The sequence below is a fragment of the Podarcis pityusensis genome (genome assembly GCF_964106645.2).
Source record: "Podarcis pityusensis genome assembly, chromosome: 4".
NCBI lineage: Eukaryota > Metazoa > Chordata > Lepidosauria > Squamata > Lacertidae > Podarcis > Podarcis pityusensis.
In genome coordinates, this window is record NC_138027.1 from 10162552 (window position 1) to 10186127 (window position 23576).

Sequence of the window (23576 nt, forward strand, 5' to 3'; positions counted from 1 at the left end):
TATCTTAATAGCTAGCTTGTATCTTGACAGCTAACTTGACAGCTGTCAGATTTATCCGTCAACGGGCTCTCACAGACCGCTCCCGGTTTTAGGGAAATGGCACTTCAGTTCCCAAATTTTAACCCTCACCTGCAGGCTTCCCTGCTTCTAAGAAAATATTGATAGTAGTTTCAATCAGTGGAGTTTAGATCCTTTACGTAAGACTTTCCACGACCTTAGTTAACAAGTTCTTTGCTTCAGTTTATTTACAGAAAGGGGAGGTGGACTTCCTGTTTAGACCTTCCCCGATCGGTGCCAATTTAAAAATACTTTAAAAGCCCAATTTCCGTTCTACTCACGGGTTGTTGTTTAAAATCCAATTGTCCACAAGAAAAAGTCAGCGCTCCCCAGCAACGGCTATGCGGCTTCGCTCCGCGAAAAAAGCAGTTGACTCACAGCACCGCACCACTCACCCCGCTCCACTCTGAAGCCCGTAAACGGGTCTCCTTGCGAGTTGGGGGGGCGCAAAAGGTGCCCGCCGAGTCCCACATTCATAGGCTTCACCCGCCTATGATTTCTGTAGGGTCCCCGCTTCGCCGTAGCGGTATAGACCCAATTTCCGCGGAGCTAGTCCCTCCAGATCGGAGGGAGTCCACCATTAGCTGATGGCGCTAACCCGGAAGTCCGGGCCCACGCGTCCTCATTGGCTGGTTGTGCCCACCGTAAGAGGAAAGCCTATTCAAGGTCTACTGGCATTGGCCAATAGCCAGCAGCCAGGTGATCCCAGCTGCCATTTGCTGGATCACTTGCGTGGCCCGAGGCCTGGATGTGACACCGCCCACCGCAGAAGGTGAGCGGACGTCCTCTAACTCTCCACTTTTCCAGACTAAACCTGCCCAGCTCCTTCAACCGTTCCTCATCAGACCTGGTTTCCAGACCCTTGATCATCTTGGTTGCCCTCCTCTGCACATGTTCCAGCTTGTCAATATCCTTCTTAAATTGATCCTTATTATTGAAATGTTTGCTGCCTTGTTTCCTTCAGGAGGAAGGGTGGGATATAAATTAAAATAATACTAAAATAATAATAATAATAATAATAATAATAATAATAATAATAATAGGCCCAGCTACAGGAAGAAGAAACCCTCTAGTTTTCCCATTATGAACGCAGGACTTGTCTCTTTCAGCTTTAGGAAACCCTGCAAAGGGACATCCCGAAGGCCTTTAGGGAGGTATTTTTATATGCAACAAATGCAGCTCGGATTTTGGTGGCAAAGGAGTGGAAGGAAGAAGAAGTCCCAACAATAACGGACTGGCATAACAAGCTGCAAGAATTTGCTGAAATAGCGCAGTTGACAAATAGCCTGAGAGGCAATTCAAAGCAAAAATTGATGGAAAAGTGGGATAGATATAAGATATACGGTATGTTCAAAAACTACAGTAAAGGTTCGCTATCTATGCTAGCATTCGAATGACGTTGGAGAGAGACTGAGTTGAGAAATAAGATCAAGGGTACATAACAATATAGGAATGTATTAGATAAAATGTAAAGAAATATACAATAATAAGAGTACAGTGGTACCTCGGGTTAAGTACTTAATTCGTTCTGGAGGTCCGTTCTTAACCTGAAACTATTCTTAACCTGAAGCACCACTTTAGCTAATGGGGCCTCCTGCTGCCGCTGTGCCACCGCCGCACGATTTCTGTTCTCATCCTGAAGCAAAGTTCTTAACCCGAGGTACTATTTCTGGGTTAGCAGAGTCTGTAACCTGAAGTGTATGTAACCTGAGGTTGTAACCTGTACCACTGTACATTCATTTGTAAAAAAAGGAATATACAACAGGATAGGCAGGAAGTCCAAAGTGTTGGTACATATATGATTTTGGAATAGTTTTTTGTCCCTGCTTCTTTTTCTTTTAGTATATAAACTTTGTATACATGTTGAAAATTATAGTATAATAAGCCTTGTGATGTAATATGAGAATGTTTACCGAGGTAACATAAAAACTTTAATAAATAAATATATATATATATTTTAAAAGGAACAAAAACCCTGCAGAGATGAAATCTCCCTTCACCTTATTTTCCTGGCCTTGCATCAGCTCCCTTCCAGTGCCCTATGGTCTGTTGGCAATGAAGAACTGCAGACACCAGCCGAACACTTCATGTTCTGGCAGAAGGGTTTCCAAAGTGTTTGGCCCGTGCAACGCTGAGCGCTGCTTGGGCCAAAACGAATGGGTCAAAAGGAATGGGCGCCATGCAACTTTTCACTTGTCGAGACAAATTTCTCCATCTCTGGAGATGGGTCTTGCTCCAAAGTGGCCGAAGATTTCGCCAGCGCTCATCCTAACGCCCAGCACAGCTCTTGTCTATTATTGAGCATTTGCAAAATTGTGTGGCCTTGCTGAGTCCCAGGGAAAGGGTCAAAGCAGTAGGCACAGTTCAGTTCTATTTTGGGGAGATCTGTAAATAAAGCCACATTGTTAGCTGCCAAGAAAGGAAACAGTTGCCTCATATGTTCAAGGATAAAGGTTGCGATTGCCTAAAACGGTGCTAGACTAGTGTCTTTTTCTTGGCACTGAGTCCGTCCTGATCACTCGTTGGGTGACTGAGCTCCATCCAGTCTTCTTTTCTTTTTTGAAAATAATTTTTATTTGGTTCTACAGATTTAAGATTATAATCATACCACATCAAATCCACAGTTAAAAGATTCCTCTAAATCTCTGGACTTCCCACCTTCCACTCCTTGGGTTCTGTTGTTACACCTTTTCTGCTGCCTCTTTTCCTCATAAACCAAGTTTTTAGTAACTCCATTATATCCCTAGTTTTCATTACAGTGGTACCTCGGGTTACAGATGCTTCAGGTTACAGACACTTCAGGTTACAGAAATAGTGCCTCGGGTTAAGAACTTTACCTCAGGATGTGAACAGAAATCGCTCAGCGGCAGGAGGCCCCATTAGCTAAAGTGGTGCTTCAGGTTAAGAACAGCTTCAGGTTAAGAACGGACCTCCAGAACAAATTAAGTTCTTAACCCAAGGTACCACTGTACATGACAAGTGTTATTGCAGTCCTACTAGTGTTTTCAGCTGCTTACAGTGGTCTTCCAGGTAAATTATAATCCCCCCCCCCCCCGGTTCCTTATTAAAGTTTTGGTCTTCCTGGTTTCTGAGCTTCCCAATCAATTTTGCCATAATCCATCAACATGATCAGCCATTCTTCTCTGGCAGGAACTTTTATTTTCTTTCCATCTCTGGGCTAACAGCATGCATGCAGCTGTCGTCGCATACATAAGAAGTCTTTTCTGCTCCCTTTGAATTTCAGCACCTACAATTCCTAATAGAAAAGCCTCTGGGTTTTTTAAATAAAAGTTATTTTAAACATTTTTTTCAATTCATTATATATCATTTCCCAGAATGCTTTTATTACCTTACACGTCCACCATATAGGAAAAAAAGGTGCATTCTTTCTCTTTACATTTCCAGCAGATATTTATACCTGTCTTGTACATTTTTGCTAACTTACTAGGGTTAAATATCAACGGTACATCATTTTCATGTACAGTGGTACCTCGGGTTAAGAACTTAATTCGTTCTGGAGGTCCGTTCTTAACCTGAAACTGTTCTTAACCTGAGGTACCACTTTAACTAATGGGGCCTCCTGCTGCTGCCGCCACACGATTTCTGTTCTTATACTGAAGCAAAGTTCTTAACCTGAGGTACTATTTCTGGGTTAGCGGAGTCTGTAACCTGAAGCGTCTGTAACCTGAAGCGTCTATAACCTGAAGCATCTGTAACCTGAAGCGTCTGTAACCTGAGATAACACTCTAATTTTCTTTCAACGTACAACATGCCAAGAATTTCAAATCTGTATTCTTTAACCTCTCCCAAGATGAGAGTTGGATATTATGTCCCAAATCCCTCATCCAGAGTATCATTACAGATTTAACCTGTTCAACCTTTGTGTGCCATTCCAAAATCTATCTTCCATCCAGTCTTGCTGCATACATTGTCCTCAATAAGTCTGGAAGATTTAACTACTCTCACCACTTACAACCCACCTTGAATTGCATTTGGCACATCAAGATACCTGTAAGCTATAGACCAGGGGTCGGCAACCTAAGGCCCACGGGCCGGAAGCGGCCCATGGAGGCCGTGTAACCGGCCCCCGAGGCGCCCCCGAACTGAGCCACTCGCTTGGTGAGTCCCCGCGCAATGCGCTAAACCAGCACAGTGCAGCGCGGGGACTCTCTTCTGTGGCTCTGGAAATTGCTTCTGCACAGGCACAATTTTGGCGTCTGGGCATGCGCAGAAGTGATTTCCGGCACTTTGGACATGTGCAGATGTGATTTCCGGCGTCATGCTGTGCCAGCCACGGGAGTGATCCGGCCCATGCCCGGTAAGCCTTGCTGACCCCTGCTGTAGACCCAGAGAAAATCTCGCCTCCTAGCTATGGGAGATTCCTTCTACTCAGAGTCGAGAGTGGATTTCATGCTCTTTATTCAGCTCATAGTGGTGAGGAGGAATGGAAGTTTCCCCAGAATGTCTGCTCTATATACATTATTTACACAATGGGCTCCACGTGATTGGCTAATTCCGGGATTCTCCTGTAGGCCAATCAGGTTGCGGGTTCACTTCCACCTGGAGTTGGATTGGGTGGCTCCTGTGGACCAATCAGACTGCTGCATTCTGGATCCTATTGTTCTAGGGCCAATCAGACTGCTGCATTCTGAATCCTATTGTTCTAGGACCAATCAGACTGCTGCATTCTGAATCCTATTATTCTAGGGCCAATCAGACTGCTGCATTCTGAATCCTATTGTTCTAGGACCAATCAGACTGCTGAATTCTGAATTCTATTGTTCTAGGACCAATCAGACTGCTGCATTCTGAATCCTATTGTTCTAGGGCCAATCAGACTGCTGCATTCTGCATTCTATTGTTCTAGGACCAATCAGACTGCTGCATTCTGAATCCTATTGTTCTAGGGCCAATCAGACTGCTGCATTTTGGATCCTATTCAACTCAATACATAACACTTCTAAAGAACCAGACGACACATTTGAAGCTGACTCTGATGGTGGCCAAGAGCTGTATGAATACTACACGCAGGTGAAATCCACAAAGCAGTCAGCAGAAGACATTCACGAGGGGTTCAAATACCAGGAAGCTGTTTTGTGCTGCTGTGAGGTCCTCCATCCTATACTCAGGTTGCATATAGCTGTTTCTTTCTTCTGCTGGTTTCCATGGCAGCTTCGGGGAGGGGTAAGATGTTGCAGGTGACCTCTACCCCAGGCCCTGAAGAGGCCATGGACGTGCCAGTCAGAATAGATGGAACCGGGCTAGATGAACACGTTGCTTGATCTGGGGCTAAGGCATCTTCCATTGCATCTTCCAACCCTTGCCCTGACCCTGACCATGTACCAGTGTTCAGAGGGGAACTGGATTTCCAGACTGAAGGCATTGCCAAACATCTTTGCCCACAAAATCTCTGCTTCTCATGACCCCCGCAGAATGGTAGTATGAACCAGCTATCACAAACGAAGCCCAAATTATGCAGTCATTCTCCTGGCACCCTCCCTGTGCTTTCCTGCAGGCCAGGAAAGTGCCTTGCCAAACGTTGTTAGGAAATTTCCATTCAGTGCAAGCCCAGATGATAGCTTGATTTAGATTTCTCTGCCTCTCTCTGATTACTGGTCAGTCTAAAGACAATCTGAGCTCTCAAAAGCCCTAATACAGTGGTACCTCGGGTTAAGTACTTAATTTGTTCCGGAGCTCTGTTCTTAACCTGAAACTGTTCTTAACCTGAAGCACTACTTTAGCTAATGGGGCCTCCCACTGATGCTGCGCCGCCGCTGCACGATTTCTGTTCTCATTCTGAAGCAAATTTCTTAATCTGAGGTAATATTTCTGGGTTAGTAGAGTCTGTAACCTGAAGCGTATGTAACCCAAGGTACCACTGTACATTATGTCCACTACGTCCCCCTGATCCACCAAGTTTGTAACTCTATCAAAGAAAAAAGTGAGATTTGTCTGACATGACTTGTTTTTGAAAAACCCGTGCTGGGTCTTGGTAATCACAGCATCCATTTTGAAGTGTGCTCAGACTGACTGTTTAATTATCTGTTCAAGGACCCTGGTGGCAAGTAGCTGATAGAGGCAAAAGGGTTTGAGAAAGAATCTGGGAAAGAATCCAGACTGTAAATAAAATCACATTGCAACCCACAGACGAGTCACTGCCAAATTCTTGCAATTCACGGGAAGCTGGGATTGGCTCCCTGGGAAAGGAGGGTCTGGAACTGGCATGGAACTACCCCACTCAGGCTCTCTGGAAGTGACCAAGATTGCTATATAAATTGCCTCCAGCAAGGCTGAAACATAACACAGCTCACCTTTCCTGCACAGCGCAGATTGGGACCCTGAAAAAGAAGTCAAATTCAGATCCGGAGAATTCCTCTCGACCCATCGCCATGGAAAGATACGTCTCTGCCGTCCGCAAGATGGAGCAAACGGTGATGTTTCCCAGCCTTCTCCTTGGAGTCTCCTTGGAAGACCAGGCTGAAACATTCGAGACCAACTCGAGCAACGGAGACTCCAGCGAGAGAGACCTGTATGAAGACTACACTCTGCTAAAATCCATCAAGGGGAGAGCAGAGGGTGGCTTAGCACCTCTTGACTTCCAGAATCCCAGCCTCAAGGAAGAGGAGAGCAAAGAGAAGATTGATCTGGAAGATCTCTTCCATTACCACGTGTCCGGCTTGCACCGCGTCCTCACCCAGCTGACGAGGAGGGCCAACGCCGTAACTTCCAAATACAATGAGATCATGGGGCAGATCAACCAGAACGAAATCTCTCTCCGCTGGTGAGACACACGCCAAGGACACGAAAGGTGAGTTATTGGCTCAGCCCAGCCACCATGACTATGGGAGCCATGGTCCATAAGATCTGGTGGGAACAGCTTGGTTTTCTACAACAAACATTCTCCTTTCCCTCTATGTTTGTAGTCTCCTGTTGCTGCACTGCCTGTTAACAGAGTCAAAGAGCTTTTAAAAATATGCTTGCAGACTCTTCCTACCTTCCTGGTTCATTTGCACAGAAGAGATTTCTTGGCCAGCTTGACTGTAACTGATGGGAGTTGTAGTCCTGAACATTTGGCGGCCACCAGGTTGGGATAGGCTGGCCGATGGAATGGCATTTTCTGATTTGGCAGGCCCAGAAGTGAGGGTTGGGACCTCTGCATATTCTCAGAAGTACTCTTTCTTCTCTTTCTTCCCTCATCTTGCATGGCTTAGCTTTGGAACACAGACTATTTATTCTATGGAAAGCTTAGAGTAGGGCTCTCAGTGGGGTTCTATCCAGACACTGTTAACAGTGTTATAGCACTGAGGGCTCACATATCTTTCTTTAGGCTCCAGGTACCCAACACGACGCCTTTCCAATGTTGCTGAACTAGAACTCCCATCATCCCTGACCATTGGTCATGTTAACCGGGAATATGGGAGTTGTAGTACCCCAAGAACATCAGGAGAACCCCATGTTGGCTATCAGTAAAGTTCTGGAGCTGAGTCACAGGGACCCTTGGTTTAAATTAAGACACAACCCACCTTGTTAACACCTTTTCCATTTTCCATTTTACAGGACAACCTGAATTTCTGAATCTGCACATGTGTACAACTTGGGTCCTCTGTCTGAGGCTGTACAAAGAAGGCTCTCAATGGACAATCTAGAGACCTTGACTGCAGCATCTACCCCACAACGTTGTGTAGCATGGACTTTACTTGAATAAGCCAAGCACTGATATTTGTGAACGTAATTGCTATCTATATTATATTTGTGACCAAAACAGCTATCTGCACGGTATTTATGGATATCTATAAACTCCATGGCAAACGTATGCCTTGGGTTTCCATTGCTTTCTGGTGTTTAAATATTGCTTTTAGTTCAGACTAATAAAGCACTTTGCATCGTTTGAAGCTGCCTAGACCACTGTTTCATCTAGTCCTGTAGTTGTCAACTACCCTGACAGGTAATGGCTCTCATCCAGTGTCTTTGCCTATTATATTTGCTATCTGAAATCATATTCACTGGAGATAAGCTCCGTGCCACCACATGGCACCTGTGGGGAAATGAAGGGCATCAGTGCCCTGGCAGGACCCACAATTCAACTTTCTCTCTTTTCCTCTGTGTTGGTTTACTGTGTCTAGGGGCCGCCATTTTCCATGGAGTGATGTCATCATAGGGGTATACATTAGAATGGCAGCTGCAAGCGAGAGCTGCTATTGGCTGTCCCTGCTAGGAGGCCCCACCCCCCACTATAGTATTTTGCTAAGGGATTCTTCCAACCTGGAACTGGCCAGGATTTCAGATAGGGATTCCTTCCCAGCCCTGGGGATACTGGGGATTGATGCTGGGACTTTTTGCATGTGAAACACACACTATACCACAGAACTGTCTTGCATCAGAAGCTGGGATAGCTCAGTCAGTAGAGCATGAGGCTCTTAATTTGAAGGTTAAGAGTCTGAGCCCCACGTTGGGCAAAAGATTTCTGCATCTACAGGGGCTTGAACCAGATGTCCCTTGTGGTTCTATGATCCAGAAATTTTGGCGGACCTTCCCATAACATCAAACTGAGATTTTAGCTGAGTCCAAGAAGGAATTCTCAATCCCTGTTAGGGATTTTCCTCACCCACCAAATCTAGGATTGCCACCTTTCCCAGGTTAGGGTTCCTGCTCTTTTAAGAACAAATGACTTGTGACATACCTGCTCTTCTAGTAGGAAGGACCTAAGATGTGTATAATCATTGCTGAAGTCTCCTCTGCTCCTCTGCTCCTCTCCTCCATGGGCTACATTTGTTAATGCTGGCGGGCAGGAGCCAGTGTGGTGTAGTGGTTAAGAGCGGTAGTCTCGTAATCTGGTGAACCGGGTTCGCGTCTCCGCTCCTCCACATGCAGCTGCTGGGTGACCTTGGGCCAGTCACACTTCTTTGAAGTCTCTCAGCCCCACTCACCTCACAGAGTGTTTGTTGTGGGGGAGGAAGGGAAAGGAGAATGTTAGCCGCTTTGAGACTCCTTAAAGGGAGTGAAAGGCGGGATATCAAATCCAAACTCTTCTCCTCTTCTTCTTCTTCTTCTTCACTGCTTTAAGCTGTTGCGCCAACATGTCCTCTGCAATGCTCTAAGGTCTTTCCCCCCAGTGTGCTTTTGTACATACTTTGCAGTTGCACGCACCGCCACATCATCCAAAGCTCTTGTTATAAGAAAAACTTCTCCCTTTCCCTTACGGAGTATTCCAGAGCCCATATACAGTCCTTAAGTGGGTTCCCTATCTGTAGGAGAAAACAACATAGGCCAACCAGAGTATATTGAGAAGCAAAGTGGCTAGTAAGCCTGGTCTTTATTCAAGGAACTGCTGCAACAGGGTCCCCACTCACCACACGCAGGAGGGAGGAGAACCCTGAACAATGGTGTGCAAGCCCTTATATAGACTCTTGAAATTGCCCACCCTGTAGCCCAAGACCACAACCCCAAAACCTCATACATACATCACAGAAGGAGGTGGGTCTACAGTAGAAATCCTGTCTGCCAGGATACTTGATAATGGTCCCTGACTGCATGACCTGGGCAGCCTGGCCATTCTTTGGTGATGGTTAATACTTTAGTTCCTGAATACAGGTCACAGGCTCACCTGATTGATACACAAATATGCCCTCAAGATAGGATTTGCAAGCAAAAAGACGATGGGAAGGTTTTCCCCATTTGCCTCCCTTACTGCAGAGGAATATTTGAGCTCATTGGGAGAGTCAAAATGGCTTCAGGATTGCTCTCCTGTACTATTTCAGACACGTGGTTCATATATTTAGATATGTGTGCATTTAAGAATAATGGAAGTATTTAAAAAGTGACCAGCACTCCGAAACACGTTCCAGGTTGAGCCACCTGGGCTCCTTCCACGAGACACGATAATTTATGGGACTCCAGAGCATGATGCGAAACCAGCAAAAGTTGATGTTATACAGTTATGGACAATATCATGGCTAAGCCAAAGAAACCCAAGGACCAGTGTGGCGCAGAAGTTAAAAGTGTCACACTAGAACACTGGGACGTGGGTGGCGCTGTGGGTTAAACCACAGAGCCTAGGACTTGCCGATCAGAAGGTCGGCGGTTCGAATCCCCGTGACGGGGTGAGCTCCCATTGCTTGGTCCCTGCTTCTGCCAACCTAGCAGTTCCAAAGCACCTGAAAGTGCAAGTAGATAAATAGGTACCGCTCCAGCGGGAAGGTAAACGGCGTTTCCGCGCGCTGCTCTGGTTCGCCAGAAGCGGCTTAGTCATGCTGGCCCATGACCCAGAAGCTGTACGCCGGCTCCCTCGGCCAATAAAGCGAGATGAGCGCCGCAACCCCAGAGTCGGTCACGACTGGACCTATCGGTCAGGGGTCCCTTTACCTTTACCTAGAACCTGAGAGACCAGGGTTTGAATCCCTGCTTGGCCACAAAGCTCACTGGGTGACCTTGGACCAATAGGTTGTGTTAACAATTTTCAGCTTTCAAATTCCCAAAATGAGGGGTGGAATTCAAATTACCTTTTCAATTCAAAAGACATTTTGGTTAAGTTAATGTAATTTTATTTTGTGCAGTAAGTGAAACATGTGTAAGGTTCCATAGAAATGGTTAAAAACGATTGACAAGTATTTCCAGTTATGTTACATATTAATATTATTTTCATCTATTAGCATTATTATTATTTAGCATGACCTGACATTTTCAGAAGGAAAATTAAAATTCTTTGGGGGGTTCCCCCCCCCAAAGCAGTTTATGTGCTTCTTCACCAAATGTAGCCTTACTAAGCTAAATGTTGTCCAATCACAAGAGTAACAGCAGATTTGAATTCTGCACACCCAAAAATGTATTTTGAAGATCCCTCACTGAATAAATTTGCAAAAATTAAGTTTTACCCACTCTGAAATGATGCACCCTATTTGTCCAGTAACTCACGCTCAGCCAAACCTCTTTTGCTGCATTGCTGTGAGGATAAAATGGGGAGTTGTTCTACGTATGCCTTATCCGTGGGATATAAACATAATTAATTAGTTAATTGCTGGTATACAGAGGTACACTTTGCTTGAACATGGATGCTCGCTTTAGTTGCCAAAGACACCCATGGTCCTAAACGGCAGGAAAATTTTTTTAATAGCCATGCCTTGTGGCAGCAAATCCCATACATCAGTTACATATTCTGGGAAATAACATTATTCCCTGTTGCCTCCTTGAATCTGCTGCCAAACAGCTCCATCCAGCGATGTCAAATTCTGCTGTTATCCTGCAGCAAACTGCTCCAACCTTATGCCCCCATTGGTTTTTAATAAATCTGCACTGGCTGAGAGATGATCAACCTTCAGTCACATGCATGGACTCAGCCAGCAGCTCCCAGGGCAGGTGACACCAACCCATGTCCCGAAACAAGAACTGATGGTACCAAAATATGTTTGTTTGCTTTGAAAGAAGCGCATGATTCCCCAAACTTGTCATGTAGCCAGGAAATAGCTACCAAAACTGGCAGCAGGTCTCAGGGCCGGATTTAGGTTTGAGGAGACCCTAAGCTACTGAAAGTAATGGGGCCCTTTATATGTCCAGCTGTCCTTTGTCAACAAATTGTCCATGTTTTTTTGTGCTGAATATATGCTATATGGTAATTTATGGACCTAACAGGTATCTCAGGCCTTTTGCACATGTTGCCATGCAAACAGTCCGTGCAGAATGTAGGCACCCTATATATAGAAATGAGCAAACCAGTGATATTTTAGGGAGCGGGCTAGCAGGCGGGGCCCATGACTTACATCATAGGAGTCTACACAACACAAAACAAAACACTCTTGCTGTATGGTTGTTGTTTTTTTATCTTATATTTTAGAAATGCACATGCAGTTTTTCCCCCTTTACGTTTTTTGGGGGCCCCCAAGAGAGTGGGACCATAAGCTATAGCTTGTTCAGCTTATATGTACAGTGGTACTTCGGGTTAAGAACTTAATTGGTTCTGGAGGTCCGTTCTTAACCTGAAACTGTTCTTTACCTGAGGTACCACTTTAACTAATGGGGCCTCCCGCTGCGCCGCCGGGAGCATGATTTCTGTTCTCATCCTGAAGCAAAGTTCTTAACCCGAGGTACTATTTCTGGGTTAGCACAGTCTGTAAACTGAAGCGTCTGTAACCTGAAGTGTCTGTAACCCGAGGTACCACTGTAAATCTGGCAGGTCTGGAATATGGGACCCCCTTGTTTGCCTGAACAAGGAACAGCGTTAGAGGGGGAGAGAGGAAAAATGCAGTATTCTGGAGCCATGCAGCTGAGCCAGGTGCATCAATGGTTCAACTCTGCATACGGCACATTCCTGGGATCCTAAAGCTTCTTAGTCTGCTGGTTTTGTTTTTGTACTAACCTTCTTGTTGTTTAGTCATTTAGTCGTGTCCGATTCTTTGTGACCCCCTGGACCAGAGCACGCCAGGCACTCCTGTCTTCCGCTGCCTCCCGCAGTTTGGTCAAATTCATGCTGGTAGCTTCGAAAACACTGTCCAACCATCTCGTCCTCTGTCGTCCCCTTCTCCTTGTGCCCTCCATCTTTCCCAACATCAGGGTCTTTTCCAGGGAGTCTTCTCTTCTCATGAGGTGGCCAAAGTATTGGAGCCTCAGCTTCAGGATCTGTCCTTCCAGTGAGCACTCAGGGCTGATTTCCTTCAGAATGGAGAGGTTTGATCTTCTTGCAGTCCATGGGACTCTCAAGAGTCTCCTCCAGCACCAGAATTCAAAAGCATCCATTCTTCGGTGATCAGCCTTCTTGATGGTCCAGCTCTCGCTTCCATACATCGCTACTGGGAAAACCATAGCTTTAACTATACATCACTTTGTTGGCAAGGTGATGTCTCTGCTTTTTAAGAGACATCACCTTGCTGACATCTTCTAACCTTAGAAGATGAAATAGATTGTATTGAACTCTTTTAAATTTTTTAACCTTCATAATCTCACAGAAAGCAGGTAGGACAGGCTGCCGAAAAAGCTAAGCAAACAGGCTTCCAGGTCACTCCGCTCTGCTTCTTGAAAAGGCTTGTGGCACCCAAAACAAAGAGCAGTCAAAATCTGCAAATATGGGAGGTCTGTTTGAATAGGCGGCTTCAGCAGATGTGTGGTATGCAATGCTGGGTCAACATTGCATAAAACCATAAAGTTGGAGTAGGGCTTGTGGGCCACCTAAAAATTGAGTGATTTTTTCCCCCAGACCTTGGGGTGAAAGGCTGGTACAAAATCCCTTAAGTAAATAAAATCTAGTCCGTTTTGAAATGTTTTAAGAGGTTCGTCTATTCTAGCAAAGACAAGGGGCTGAATAAGGAGCTTTCAGGATATGGATTCCCCTGAAACATCATGAACTGTCTGTGTAGACTGGTTGTGTTGGCTATATATCCAAATATCACGCTGCAATGTTCAGGCAACTAATATGCTCCCCAGTTGCTCCAGAGGAGTCTTCTGCAACTTAGTGCCCACATGGTTCATGATCAAGGATGATGGTAATTGTAGTGCAAAACATCTGACGGGCATGATGCTCTGCAGGTTGTACAATGGAGTTTGAAGTTTCATCGCAGACAGAAATGTGAATATGCATCTCCAGCCCAGGTCTTTTAACTGTACTGGGCAACTATACCTGGGTCTGTGAAGCAGACACACACATTGCCTTTAGCTGGACCTGCGGGGAATTTAACCTCATAATACAAAAGAAATATGTCCTGCCATCTTCATTACATCTCTTTGGGTGCGACATGCAAACATTCCTCTTTCCCCAGGTCTTTGGTTAATTAAACCATCTAGGGCATGGAGGGGGATATAGTTTGTCATTGTGTTATGCATTTTTGTGTATTTATACCGTAATATTGCCCAACCTTGATAGCAGAAAGTGAGGAGGAATTAAAGAACCTTTTAATGAGGGTGAAAGAGGAGAGCGCAAAATATGGTCTGAAGCTCAACATCAAAAAAACTAAGATCATGGCCACTGGTCCCATCACCTCCTGGCAAACAGAAGGGGAAGAAATGGAGGCAGTGTGATATTTTACCTTCTTGGGCTCCATGATCACTGCAGATGGTGATAGCAGCCACGAAATTAAAAGATGCCTGCTTCTTGGGAGAAAAGCAATGATAAACCTAGACAGCATCCTAAAAAGTAGAGACATCACCTTGCCAACAAAGGTCCGTATAGTAAAAGCTATGGTTTTCCCAGTAGTGATGTATGGAAGTGAAAGCTGGACCATAAAGAAGGCTGATCGCCGAAGAATTGATGCTTTTGAATTATGGTGCTGGAGGAGACTCTTGAGAGTCCCATGGACTGCAAGGAGATCAAACCGATCCATTCTGAAGGAAATCAGCCCTGAGTGCTCACTGGAAGGACAGATCCTGAAGCTGAGGCTCCAATATTTTGGCCACCTCATGGGAAGAGAAGACTCCCTGGAAAAGACCCTGATGTTGGGAAAGATGGAGGGCACAAGGAGAAGGGGACGAAGGAGGACGAGATGGTTGGACAGTGTTCTCGAAGCTACCAGCATGAGTTTGACCAAACTGCGGGAGGCAGTGGAAGACAGGAGTGCCTGGCGTGCTCTGGTCCATGGGGTCACAAAGAGTCAGACACGACTAAACAGCAACAACATTGTGTAAAATGCACGGGGGGTGGGGGAATGGCACCCAAATCTAAACAACAAGTTAAAGATTGAACAGGTGCAATGAACATTATATATTAGGGTTACCATACTTCTGGCTTTTCCCAGACATTTTTGGAATAATGCACTTGGCAGTGGTGTCCAGGTGGGAAAATATCTTGGAAAATCAGCTCAACAACTTTGGGCAAAACTGAGAAAAACTCAACAATTATATATGCTCATTGGATTAAAGATGCACTTTATTTCCCTATAGTGTTTTCAAGTATGTTACATTTTTTATTCCTACCCAACTTAAGAGTCCAGTTCTTCAGGTAGGGTATCTGTTCTTGAGGTTATATGAAAAATTTTACACAGCACTTGGGAAGACAGACGAACTAATGCCAGTGTACTGGAAAAAGCAAAGATCACCAGTGTTGAAGCGATGATTCTTCAACATCAACTCTGTTGGACTGGTCATGTTGTGTGTGGATGCCTGATTATTGTCTCCCAAAGCAACTACTCTATTCCCAGCTTAAAAATGGAAAGTGTAATGCTGGTGGTCAACAAAAAAGGTTTAGACTGTCTCAAGGCAATTTTTTTAAAAATGTAGTATAAGCACCAACAATTGGGAAACACTGGCCTGCGAGCGCTCCAGTTGGAGAACAGCCTTTACCAAAGGTGTCATAGGCTTTGAAGACACTCGAACTCAGGACACAAGGGAGAAACGTGCTAAGAGGAAAGCACACTTGGCAAATCCACACCGTGATCGACTCCTGCCTGGAAACCAATGTCCCCACTGTGGACGGACGAGTGGATCCAGAACTGGTCTCCACAGTCACTTCTGGACTCACATGTTTATGGAAGACAATCTTGCTCAGCTATGAGTGATCGCCAAAGAAGAAGAAAATGAAAATGAAAAAACTTTTTTTTAATGCCACTGAAAGCTAGCAGGGCAGGGCAGCCTACCCACAAAAAAGGGGAAGAGGGAGAACCATGTACACCAAATTGAGTTTCTTAAAGAGGAAAGATGGGATATAAAGGTATTAATAAATAATATATAGTACTGCCTCTGAGCCTGGAAATACCCCTAATGACTAGTAGCCATTGTTAGAAATAATATAGTGTCACATCTTAGCTTGGCCCCAAAGCAGCAACTATTGCCATATCATTCAATCCCATTCGTTAATTAAACCTGATTCCAAACTACCTTGTGACAATAAAAATACACATTACTTAGTCATAGCTTTAATGATAAGATTAAAGGTCCAAGTGTCTGAAACAAGTATTTCATCTCAACTACTGACATAGGTTATGCACATATCCCACGCTCGACAGATTACTCGTGGGATAACAAAGCAACGAGTGAGACACCAACTGCTTGCAAGGTCTTCAGCGAATTGGATGGAAATTCTCCAGAACTTCTGCCATGCGTTTCTTCTCTATCAAAAAAAAAGAAGAAGAAACGCTGTTTAAAAAAGCCAGTTCACATTACAATTAACGAGAAACAGATTTCAGAGAAAATAAGGCAAGGACTATCCTGCCCCCAAGCAAATGCAAACCTCAAAAATCATGCAGAATGACAAAACGGACCAGGAATTCTGTGCTAGGAACCCAAATTCTGCAATCAGGATCTACACAGGGAGAGCGTTGCTGGAGCAGACCTAAGGTTCATCTTGTCTGGCCCTCTTTTTGGAGACCAATCAAATGCCTCTGGGGAGAAGTTCATAGGATAGGCAGGGCATGAAGGCAATAGCTCTCCCTTATTGTTGCTTCCTCTCTAGCAACTAGCATTTAATGGCATATTCTCTCTGAACTGGGAGGTCCCACTGGGCCACCGCAACTGACCAAAGCAATGGTCTGAAGTGAGCATGTGATGCAGGGGTAGGCAACCTAAGGCCCGTGGGTCTTCTCAATCGTCTTCTCAATCCGGCCTGTGGACGGTCCGGGAATCAGCGTGTTTTTACATGACTAGAATGTGTCCTTTTATTTAAAATGCATCTCTGGCTTATTTGTGGGGCCTGCCTGGTGCTTTTACATGAGTAGAATGTGTCCTTTTAGTTAAAATGCATCTCTGGCTTATTTGTGGGGCATAGGAATTAGTTCTCCCCCCCCCCCCCATATAGTCCAGCCCACCACATGGTCTGAGGGATGGTGGAAAGGTCCACAGCTGAAAAAGGTTGCTGACCCCTGATGTGATTACTTGGCAGGAGATTCAGGACAGCTTCTACACAACCAACTGCAAGTCTAGAAGTCAGGGATGCGGTTGGGACGCATAACATATGGGGCATACAGTTAAGAGCCCCAAGGCAAGGCATCCAATGGAAATTTGTTCTTGCTCCTTCTCCTCCAGCTGACACATTCCTCAGCCGCTCTCTCTGCTTCTTAAAGAGGGAAAGGATTCCACACAGACTGACTTGATGCTCTGAGGTCCAAACCGGCAATGGAGATGGCTCTGTGGTATTCTGAAGCACTAAGGCTGCATGACATCAAACATTCACATATCACAGAACTGATGGAGTGTGCATTATCTTCTCCTGACATTCTAAGACGAGGTGTCTCAGCTATTAAAACCCTGACGGAGACATATGTGCTTAAATCCTTCAATTTCACTGAGTTTAAGTATACTTTACGTTGAACTGTGGCCTGTGCTTGCAGCTGTCACTGTGTCACTCTATTCTGCCTCCCCCCATCCTTTAAAATCAAATAATGGTATGTCACAGTAGTATCAGCCAGGAAGATCTGACTACTTGTAAGCAGGATAACAAAGAAAGAAAGAAAGAAAGAAAGAAAGAAAGAAAGAAAGAAAGAGAGAAAGCAAAGCCTATGTAAATCTACCTATCCTTAAAGGTTTAGCGGTTGTGCCCCCATTGCACGTGCTGCTGCACAGGGGGACAAAGCGGGAAACAACATTCCTTCTCTGTGGTGCCACCCACCCACTCCCTGCCGACAAGGAGTTTGGTTATCTTTCTCTACGTTTTGTGTTCTGCCAGCAACTCAAAAACATTCATTCTTTATAGAAAGCTTTTCATTATGTTGCTCTTAATGTCTATATTGTGAGTGCTAGGTCTAGTTTTTTGCTCCTTTTCGTTTGATAATTTGTTGTCAATCAACTTGTCATTTTGTTTGATAATCATTGTTGTTTCGATACTTGCTTTTTATATTTTTAAGCCGCTATGAGCAACACCTGAAGGAGCGTCTCCACCCCCATCGTTCTGCCCGGACACTGAGGTCCAGCTCCGAGGACCTTCTGGAGGTTCCCTCCCTGCGAGAAGTAAGATCACAGGGAACCAGGCAGAGGCCCTTCTCAGAAGTGGCGCCTGCCCTGTGGAACGCCCTCCCTTCTGATGTAAAGGAAATAAACAACTATCTGACTTTTAGAAGACATCTGAAGTTCAGGGAAGTTTTTAATGTTTGATGTTTTGTCGGTTTATTTATTATATTATTATTATTATTATTATTATTCTGTTGGGAGCCGCACCAAGTGGCTGGGGAAACCCAGCCAGATGGGTGGGGTATAAATAAATGATTATTAATTATTAATTATTAATTATTATTATTATTATTATTATTATTATTATTATTACTACTACTACTACAACTACTACTACTACTACACCATAGTGAAGAAGAAAAGCAGAGTATAATTTATTTAGCACAACTAATACAGCCCTCAAAAACGTATGTTGTATGAACTAGCTCTGGGTTTTTTGGAAAGATGGACAGCAGAGAACTCTCTCTCTTTCACCAAAGCTGCCTTATTTCACATATATCTGAACAGTAGCCTCACAGAACACATTCTCTCTGAGATTTGGGATCTTCCACTGCCACATTCACATACAGAAAAAATAGGGAGGTACAATTTACTCTATACAAACCACTGACAAGGCCTGGAACTCTAATGTATGGTTCACTCAGAGGGGTGTTTGTTTACTTTCCAGGGAGAGGTGGATCAGCTTTGAACACTCTAGCGTGGCTGTCTTTACTTCCCTAGAGAGGCCTTTCATACACTTTGAGAACCATGGTTAGGGGCGCGCATACAACATATACAGTATGTGTGCAAGCACTGCTTTCCTACACCCCCTTGTGGCGTTTTCGTTCAGTAGAACTTGGCTGTTAAAAGCCACTTGCTTAATCGTTGAACAGCAAGCAAGACTTGCTTGTAGTGGACCTGAAAAAAGTCTTACAATTGTGTGGGGACAAGGAGGTTTAAATCTCTGCTACCGTTGTACTGATGTCACATCATATATCCATGAGAGCAACGGAGGCGCATACCCAACAGCTTATCACAAATGTACCTTTTTCCTTAAAGTCCTCAGGATGGTGCCTTATGTATTCTGAAAGTTGTCTATCCTTTAAAGCATATTCGTAATTGGCTCGCTTACAGAGGTAATAACCTAGATAGAAGCCAAGAGATGTGACCAGGACTTGGCGATGGACTCCTGGAAGAGGACAAAGAAAAAAGAGGGGGGAAATGAGGGAGAGCAGGGGTAGCAGTTTAACAGGCTGAACGGAAACCTCCATGAAGCATGCGCAGAGTTGCGTTTTCTCTCGCACCAAACCCTGAGTTGTGAGCACAAGGCAGGGCAGAGACCCCCCTGTGCACCCACCTCCACTCGAACCATAGGAACCAACTCCAAGGGGCTGAGGTGTCTTTGTCCATCCCCTCCCCCATAATTAAATATTTAAGGGTGGCCGGGGGCCGCCAAAGTTAACGGTCACTGCCATTCAAATGGGGTGTATGTGTATGGCTCCCCCAGTGCCGGATTTACGTATATGCTAAACAAGCTGTAGCTTAGGGCCTCACTCTCTTGGGGGCCCCCAAAAAAATTAAAGGAAAAAAAACTGGATGTACATTTCCAAAAGATAAGATAAAAAACAAATAAAATAAAACCTACATACAGCAAGAGTGTTTTGTGTTGTGTAGGCTCCTATGATGTAAGTAATGGGCCCCGCCTGCTAGCCTGCTCCCTAAAATATCACTGGTTTGCTCCTTTCTATATATAGGGTGCCTACATTCTGCATGGACTGGTTGCATGGCAACCTGTGCAAATGGCTTGAGATACCTATTAGGTCCATAAATTACCATATAGCATATATTCAACACAAAAAAACAGTGACAATTTGTTGTTGACAAAGGAAAGCTGGACATATATTAATATACTTCTTAATTGTATCTCAGTTCAGCAATTACTTTGATAAAATACATATTTTGTTATGTGCAAATGGCTTTCGATACCTATTAGGTCCATAAATTACCATGTAGCATATATTCAGCACAAAAAACAGCAACAATTTGTTGTTGACAAAGGACAGCTGGACATATAAAGGGCCCCGTTACCTTCAGGAGCGTAGGGCCTCATCAAACTTAAACCCGGCCCTGGGTTCCCCCCACCCGCCCCAATATTTAAAGCAGGTTGGTCCCGCTGACTCTGACCATGCACAGAGCGATTTCCTTGGATGCCCTTTTGCACAGCCCAGGGAGACAGTTCTTCCCCTGGGGGGAATCCCCTCAAACCCGGGCATGCGCAGAGAGGTTTCCCCGGCACCAACCACCCCTCCCCTGAGCATGCACAGAGTGCATTTCCTCAGGAACCCTCCCTCCCTTCCCGCAGGCCTCGACCCACCCGTTCCCAGGACGGGCCTCTGTCGGATGGCGTTCTCCAGCAAGACGCTGATCCAGCCCAGGAAGCCCAGGTAGACCGAGCCCCTGTTGAACAGCCGCGGGGGCGGGATCGACCGAGCCTCGTCTGGCAGCCGGAGGTACAGCGGCGACGGCATGGCGGAGGCCGGCGACAAGGGCGCGCAGACCCAGCAGCAGCAGCAGCGGCGCCGCTCGGGGAGGGCTGGCTTCAAGGGCAGGGGGAGGTCCGCCCCGCAACACCGTCCCCCGCGACTCCCGGCCCGCGACGCAAAGGTTCCGCGGCGCTTTGGTTCCCTCGCCTCGGAGCCAAGGGCAAGGGCGGTCCCTCAGCGACGTCTTCCCCCGCTCCGCATTGCACGCGGCCAGCGACGCGGAGGTTCCGCGGCTCTTTGGTTCCCCGCTTCCTAGCCGCACCCCCCCAGGGCCGGATTTAGGTTTGATGAGGCCCCAAGCTACTGAAGGGAAAGGGGCCCTTTATATGTCCAGCTGTCCTTTGTCAACAACAAATTGTCGCTGTTTTTTGTGTGGAATATATGCTACATGGTAATTTATGGACCTCATAGGTATCTCAAGCCATTTGCACATAACAAAATATGTATTTTATCAAAGTAATTGCTGGACTGAAATACAGTTAACAAGTATATTAATAGCAAAACACAATTAAGAAGTATATTATAGTGAGGACGTGGCTGGCGCTGTGGGTTAAACCACAAAGGCTAGGACTTGCCAATCAGAAGGTCGGCAGTTCAAATCCCCGCGACGGGGTGAGCTCCCGTTGCTCGGTCCCTGCTCCTGCCAACCTAGCAGTTCAAAAGCACGTCAAAGTGCAAGTAGATAAATAGGTACCGCTCCGGCGGGAAGGTAAACGGCGTTTCCGTGCGCTGCTCTGGTTTGCCATAAGCGGCTTAGTCATGCTGGCCACATGACCTGGAAGCTGTACACTGGATCCCTCGGCCAATAAAGTGAGATGAGCGCCGCAACCCAAGAGTCAGCCACGACTGGACCTAATGGTCAGGGGTCCCTTTACCTTTTTTACCCCTGTAAATCCTTGAGTGTGCTTCTAATAGAGAAGTTATGGTAGCCTGTTACTTCATGAAACTGATGGTTTTGCAAGTTGCTCCCCACCCCCCAATTGGGGCAGAAATATAGCTAATATGTGAATCACAAAGATACAGCTCAAAGCTAGAACATAAGTTGCTACATGGTGCAAATGGCTTCACGTAACACAGTTTCCCAACATACACACTAACACAATGTAACTGAAGCCTTTTTGCACCAGGGAATCGTTTGCCCGCATCCCCAGGACCAAAGAAAGAGTAAAATAACACCAGGAAAGTTTCTTCTTTGGAGAAAAGAGTTTAATCTGTGCACAGAGACAACCAGCAGAATAGCTTCTGAAATCTGGCTGCAAAGCAATACACATCAGCAAACTTTCTTATACTTTGAGAACATTCACCCACCTCCCAAACTTCCCCCAAACTTCCCCAATCAGCTGGCAAGTTTTCACTTATTCCCTTTTAGGGCATATCTATATTGCTGGCTAAGCACTGCTGGCTAAGCACCCCCTCCTCTTACCCCTGTACGTGTGCCTTTCTGCTGGCTAAGCACCCCCTCCCCTCTCCTTCGTACACGTGTCTTTTTGCTAGCTAAGCACTCCCTTACTCCCTTGTACGTGTCTTTTCTTATCTTGCATTACTGAAGCAGAAGCGCAAGACAGGAAATGGCCCCTCAGCCTGTCTGGTAGCTGGCTTGACCACAATTGCAGAAGTGAGTTTAGTGCAGAAACTCACTATGTGCAGATAACATTAAGATTAACCCTTCATAACAGAACATGATGGGAATCAGAACTTAATCAGCAGAAATTGCCAGTGCTTATTGCGCATGTGTATTAAACATGAAATGAGGTGATGATGTGTATGATTGGTGGAAATTGAAATGCTTTGATTGAGATTTTATAAATACCACTGCCTGGACCACCGGGCGGGATTGAAATATTGCAGAACGATCTGACTGTAACCTATTGCTTTGCAATAAACATTGGACTCCTAACTTCTCACGTTTCTGAGTTTTATTGGCGTAAACTCAGGAGATAAGCTATTTTCTGACTTACATTTTATGCTGTGACTCAGATCAACAGCCCCTTGCAATGAAGTGGCCCATCCACCCAGGGGCGTAGCGTGGGTTGTCAGCACCCGGGGCAAGGCAAGTAATTTGCACCCCCTAACCCGTGGATTTGCGCCCCCTAACCCTAACCCCCAGATGTTGCGCCCGGTGCGGCCGGCCCCCCCTGCACCCCCCACGCTACGCCACTGCATCCACCAGTGTCCTATTCTCACATAGGCCATCCAGATGCCTCATTAACTAACATTAATATTGTTACTATGTTTATTTATACCCAGCCTTTTCCCCTGGTGTGACTGGAGGTGGTTTACAGATAAAAATGATAATGGCTAAAAATTACATGCCCTCCAGCATTCTTCAGAAAATAGGGACGTTCTACTGATGTAGAATAATATGTAAACATTGTTAGAAGTGAAACTATATACATACATAAAATCAATTATAATATTATGAGTTTGAAGCCTGCAAGCAGGATCTGAGCACAAGAGCAGCACACTCTCCTGAGGTTCCCAGAAACTGGTAGTCAGCATTGTTAGAAACCATCACTGAAGTCAGTAATGACTTAGAATCATAGAAATGTAGAGTTGGAAGGGACCCCAAGGGTCATCTAGTCCAACCCCCTGCAATGCAGGAATCTCAGCTAAACCATCCGCGACAGGTTACAATCTAACCTCTGCCTAAATGCCTCTAAGGAAGGAGAGTCCATCACCTGAGGCAGTCTGTTCCAAATTCGAACAGCTCTTACCATCAAAAAGTTCTTCCTGATGTAGTTGGTATTACCTTTCTTGTAACTTGAATCCATTGCTTTGGGTCTTACCCTCTGGAGCAGGAGAAAATAGCTTGCGCCATCCTCCACAACAGGCCTCTAGATACTTGAAGATGGCTATATCTCCTCTCAGTCTCCTCTTTTTCCAGGCTATACATACCCAGCTCCTTCAGCCTTTCCCCGTAAGGCTTGGCTTCCAGACCTTTGATCATCTTGGTTGCCCTCCTCTGCACAAATTGCCAACATCCTTCTTAAATTGTGGTGCCCAGAACCGGAAACAATATTCCAGGCGTGGTCTGACCGAGGCAGAATAGAGTGGTACTATTACTTCCCTTGATCTGGACACTAGACTTCTGTTGATGCAGCTTAGAATAGCATAAGCTATTGGCCTTCTCCATTTATTTTT

At 45.4% G+C, this 23576-nt stretch overlaps 1 protein-coding gene, 1 long non-coding RNA gene and 1 pseudogene across 3 annotated transcripts in view; 2 read left to right on the top strand and 1 right to left on the bottom strand.

Annotated features, from left to right (window-relative positions):
* The window catches only part of LOC308475413, a 171463-nt gene that overhangs the window by 67318 nt on the left and 80569 nt on the right, over positions 1–23576 (top strand). The gene's annotated exons all lie outside the window — the stretch shown is intronic.
* On the top strand, positions 6344–7945 carry LOC308475549 (mid1-interacting protein 1-B pseudogene; annotated as a pseudogene). Its single transcript, XR_013991620.1, has 2 exons — positions 6344–6865; positions 7615–7945. The product of XR_013991620.1 is annotated as a mid1-interacting protein 1-B pseudogene (transcript).
* NDUFC2 (NADH:ubiquinone oxidoreductase subunit C2) lies at positions 15872–20536 on the bottom strand. The gene is made up of 3 exons (XM_081002506.1): positions 20267–20536; positions 18938–19081; positions 15872–16081 (listed from the first exon to the last, which is right to left on the bottom strand). The coding sequence occupies exons 1-3, from the start codon at positions 20418–20420 to the stop codon at positions 16032–16034; spliced, it is 348 nt and encodes a 115-aa protein (XP_080858632.1). The 5' UTR covers positions 20421–20536; the 3' UTR covers positions 15872–16031.